Source organism: Arachis ipaensis, chromosome B06 (genome assembly GCF_000816755.2).
Source record: "Arachis ipaensis cultivar K30076 chromosome B06, Araip1.1, whole genome shotgun sequence".
NCBI classification, from domain to species: Eukaryota; Viridiplantae; Streptophyta; class Magnoliopsida; order Fabales; family Fabaceae; genus Arachis; species Arachis ipaensis.
In genome coordinates, this window is record NC_029790.2 from 125,016,724 (window position 1) to 125,021,766 (window position 5,043).

The following is a 5,043-nucleotide window of genomic DNA, read 5'->3' on the forward strand; positions in this document are numbered from 1 at the left end:
CCTACAAATATTTATGCTTTGAATAATTATTTCTCGATAAAAAAAAAGTTGATTTTCTACTCAAACTCTTAATAATAATATTTGATCCTGTTCTGGACAACAATGGATAATCACAAAATTGACTATCCGGTTTTGAACATTATACAAATATAGTGATAAAAGACAATGTTACTTTGCCAAACCTAAAATTGTTAGGAACAAAACGTATATTCGAGGCAATAAAATGTCTTAACATATACTCATAAAGGGTATAAAATCGAGAACAAGAGAGCTCGAGACATGCAGAAAAAAAAATTGTATCATTATCTTTAACAAATATTACTAACTTAAACGTGTCTTTGCAAAAAAATTCTCTCAACCTAATGTAAACACAGCTCAAGTCAGAACACAGTTCAAGTCGGGGTCACTGAAATTACTCATCTCCTTTTCTTCTAACCCAAAAGGTACGAACAGATCCAAAAATATTTTTACCTCAATTTATGCTAGCATATGGGATTTATGAATATATTATAAAGTTGCAGATAGTAGAAACACAACGCAACCGACCATTTTGTTGGTATTCATCCTCGTCATCTGTTATGTTGGTCACGTTAAAGTCTAGTATTGGAAAGCAGCCTCATCATCATCATCATCCTCCTTTAGTTCATACACGTATTACCCCCTTCTTTTCTCTTCTCACTCTTCACAAACCATGTCTCTGCTTCTCCAAGTGTTCCTCCTCCTGATATGTGCTTCTCCATCTCTCCCCGCCAAGACCTCAGAGCTTGAAGCTCTCATGACCATCAAAGAATCTCTTGACCCACAAAACCGTGTGTTGACTTCGTGGACCCCACACTCCGACCCATGTAGCAGTTTCCCTGGCCATTTTGAGGGCGTGGCTTGCAACCAAGAAGGTCTTGTAGTGAATATCTCACTGCAAGGAAAGGGTCTCTCTGGAAGCATACCTGCCGCCATTTCTAGTCTTAAGAGCTTGACTGGTCTCTATCTTCACTTCAACTCTCTCAGTGGAATTTTACCCAAGGAGATTTCCTCCTTGATTCACCTCACTGACTTGTATCTCAATGTCAATTCTCTCTCTGGTGATATCCCTCGTCAGATTGCCAACCTCTCTAATCTTCAAGGCAGGTTGCTAACTTCTTTTTACTATTTATTATTACTATTTTTTGTTCTTGTTCATTGCATGCTTATCAGTCATCACATCTCAGATTCGTCAAACTGCTGAATACTTTAGTGACTTAACAGGGGTTTTGGATTTAAGTTCTGAGAATGGAAAAATTTGGTGGTCCAATTTTGACAATAAGACAAGAGTTCTTGAACTTGCCAACTTTTATTCTCTGCATGTTCATCTTATCTCTATGTGTGAATTGGGAAGGACTACTTATTTTGGTTCCATGTTATTTAGTTTGATGAAATGAGTATTTTGAGTAGCTGTAAATCTTCATTTCTCTCTCTATATCTTCTCGATTTATTTGTTGTTATCATTTTTATTTTATTACAAAAAAGTATAGGATACTAATATATTATCTCTTAATTTATTGCCAACAATAATTAATTATTATATTTTAAATATATATATAAAGAAACATCCAAAAAATATATTTATAAAAACACTTTTATTAAACACAATCATAAAAAAAATATTTTTATTAGACACATTTACAAAAACACTTTCATTAAACATAGTTATAAATAAGAATTAACAAAAATTGACAGAAATACTGTTGATAAGGTAATAGGATTGATTTATTATTTATTATTTATTTGTTGAAATTATTGTCAAGTTATGGATTACTGATGGATTATACTGATGGATTACTGATGCAACTGATCATGATGTGACTCCTATTTTCCATGTACATGAATTAATAATTATTTGGATTGAAAAATAATAGTTGAGTTTGTTGTTAAAAAAGATCTGTTTAAAAAATCAGAAATATTATTTATTTTTTATTCTTCCTTCAAAATTTTGTAGGTTTAATTATTCTGTTGGTCCTTATAGTTTCGTAAAATTTTCAATTAGGTCCCTATACTTGTTTTCTTTTTAATTGGGTCCTTACACTAATTTTTTTTTTCAATTAAGTCTCTCTTAGTAGTAATGGTTTAATTTTATATGGATCCAACTAAAAAAAAAAAAGAATTGGTATATAGACCTAAATAAAAGGAAAAAAAAAAGTATAGGACCAATTAAAAAAAATTAGTGCAAGGACTCAATTAAAAGAAAAAAAAGTATAGAGACCTAATTGAAAATTTTATAAAACTAAAGGGACCAACATAGTAATTAAATCAATTTTGTATTCTTAGCTTAGAGTCATGATCATTTTCATTTTCATTTCTCTACTTCTACTGTGTTCTTGTCATATTTGCATCATTGCCATAGAATTAGAAGGTTCATTGCAAATTTCTCTTATCTCATGTACTTGAAGGTCTTAGATTTTGTTTTTTCTTTTTCTCAACTCAGCATTGTTTCTAACATGTTACGATGTGTATACAGTTTTGCAGATTAGCTATAACGAGTTCAGTGGCGGTGTACCTTCTGAACTAGAGAAGTTGAAGAAGCTTAGCGTTCTTTCGCTGCAATATAATCAATTATACGGCGCAATTCCAGCGAGTTTGGGTGAATTGGAGTCACTAACACGATTAGATCTGAGCTTCAACCAATTTTTCGGTCCAATCCCAGTGAGTTTGGGTTATGCACCCAAACTGCAGATTCTAGATGTTCGAAACAATTCTCTCTCGGGGAATATCCCTAAAGGTTTATTTCTTTAAGTGTATCAATATACATTTTTTTTTTTAATATTTAGAGATTTGTATTTTGATCAGCTTTGTGTGCAAATGCAGCACTAGAAAGACTTAAAGGTGGATTCCAGTACATGAACAATCCTGGTTTATGTGGAACCGGATTCGCTGATTTATCTCCTTGTAGAGCAGTAATCAGTTCAGACCCGGTCAGACCGGAACCATACGAGCCTGGTAATCTTTCTTCAGAAGTTCTTCCAACGACGGTTCAACCAAAAGATATAAAGCCATCAAAACCATCGAATATCGGTTTGGTTTTCGCGGTAATTGCAGTTACTTTTGCTTCAACCATCTTTGGCCTGTTTATAGTGTTATGGTATCGGCATCAGAAATTGAAAATTGGACGCACTGCTAACACTACTAGCAAGATGAAGGAAGCACGCAAGAAAATTTCATCTCCTCTGATAAGTTTGGAGTACTCCAATGGATGGGATCCATTAGCCAAAGGGCAAAGTGGTTATTCCCAGGAATTCCTAGAGAGCTTAATGTTCAACGTTGAAGATGTGGAACGCGCAACACAGTGTTTCTCAGAGCTAAATTTGTTGGGGAAGGGTGAGTTTTCTACTATATACAGGGGAATATTGAGAGATGGATCTGTTGTGGTAGTAAAGTGCATTGCGAAAACAAGCTGCAAGCCTGATGAAACAGAGTTCTTGAAAGGGTTGAAGATATTGACTTCACTGAGGCATGAAAATCTGGTTCGGTTGAGAGGCTTTTGCTGTTCCAAGAGCCGTGGGGAGTGTTTTCTGGTCTATGATTTTGTCCCGAATGGGAGTTTGTTACGGTGCCTTGACGATGCTAAAGTTCTAGAATGGTCCACAAGAGTATCCATCATCCATGGCATTGCTAAAGGTCAGTTATTTTGTTTCATCAAAGGGCAGACAGATTGCCTCCCTATACGTTTCCTTATTTTCTTTTTCTCATGTTCATCAATCAGGTATTGCTTATCTGCATGGAAAGAAGGGAAGCAAAGGCGGTCTACTTCACCAGAATTTATCAGCCGATACAGTGCTTCTAGATGCTGGGTACAATGCGGTTCTTGCATATTCGGGATTGCACAAGCTGCTGGCAGACGACGTCGTCTTCTCCACCCTCAAAGCTAGTGCAGCCATGGGATATCTGTCTCCCGAATACACGAAAACGGGTCGTCTAACCGAGAAGAGTGATGTGTATGCATTTGGAGTGATTGTTTTTCAACTTCTTAGTGGTAAACGTGACATCACTCAGTTAAGTCGCCAGACGGTACAAGTTGATGACAAACTTGAAGGGAAGTTCTCGGAATCAGAGGCCGAGAAACTCTGGGGAGTTGCTCTGCTTTGCACCCACGAATCTCCTCATCTCCGACCATATATGGAAGATGTGATTCAAGAACTCTGTGACTAATACTTGCAGTTGTGTCTTGAGAAAAGTGAAGTATGTAGAAATGGCTGTGTATTATTATAGTTGAGTTGGACTATGCACAGAGAGATATGTTTTTATTTTATAGGCTACAGCTGAGAACGAGGAGTATGTTCATATAGCTATGTATTATAGTTTAGAAACTTTTTTGTATTGTCAAATTTTATCATGTTAAAAAAATTAACTTAAAAAAATAATTCAAAAAATTTAGACATTAACGAAAATAATTTTGAAAAATGAAAATGATACCAAAGCCTCAAAAGATAGTATATCAGACCCACACACATGGCAATTGCTCTGGTACCATTTGAAACTAAAGGATAAATTACATTTTATTGTGTTTGGTTGCATGATAGATTACATACTTTTTAACGTATAAAATCATCACATATATGTTTGATTTTTGTTTTTTTATTAAGAAAGTAAAACAAGAAAAATTATGAGAATATGAAACATAAAAGAGAAGATAAACAATAGAAAAAGATGATAATAATAATGATGAAGAAGAAAACGACGAGAAATTTTAAGTTAGGCAAAATTTATTAGAAAATAGTACCAAAATTTTTTAACTGTGATGCATACATTTTTCAATTTTGCATTGAAATTTTCTAACCGTGACAAATTGACACGTATTCTTGTTAAGTGGGTGAAATAAGAATTATCTCAATTTTGCATCGAAATTTTTTAAATGTGATGTGTTCTTGTTAAAAAGAGAAATGATGATGGAGGAAAAAAAGAAAAAAAAAAGAAATCAAATAGAGAAAAAAAAATCAAATGAAAAAAGAAGGTGGTGGTGGTGGTAGTGGTGGTAGTGGTGGTGGTGGTGACAAAAGAAAAAAATAAAAAAAG

The 5,043-nt window shown here is 34.3% G+C and overlaps 1 protein-coding gene across 4 annotated transcripts; it reads left to right on the forward strand.

Moving 5' to 3' along the window:
- Nucleotides 286-4,388, forward strand: LOC107605306 (probable LRR receptor-like serine/threonine-protein kinase At1g34110). 4 transcript variants are annotated; one of them, XM_016307145.2, is made up of 5 exons: nt 286-443; nt 522-1,121; nt 2,492-2,752; nt 2,839-3,648; nt 3,734-4,388. In XM_016307145.2, the coding sequence occupies exons 2-5, from the start codon at nt 692-694 to the stop codon at nt 4,177-4,179; spliced, it is 1,947 nt and encodes a 648-aa protein (XP_016162631.1). In that variant the 5' UTR covers nt 286-443; nt 522-691; the 3' UTR covers nt 4,180-4,388. The 4 variants fall into 4 exon arrangements, with proteins under 4 accessions (XP_016162631.1, XP_020960666.1, XP_020960667.1 ...); XM_021105007.1 differs by having other exon boundaries at nt 292-443; nt 516-1,121; XM_021105008.1 differs by having other exon boundaries at nt 296-1,125.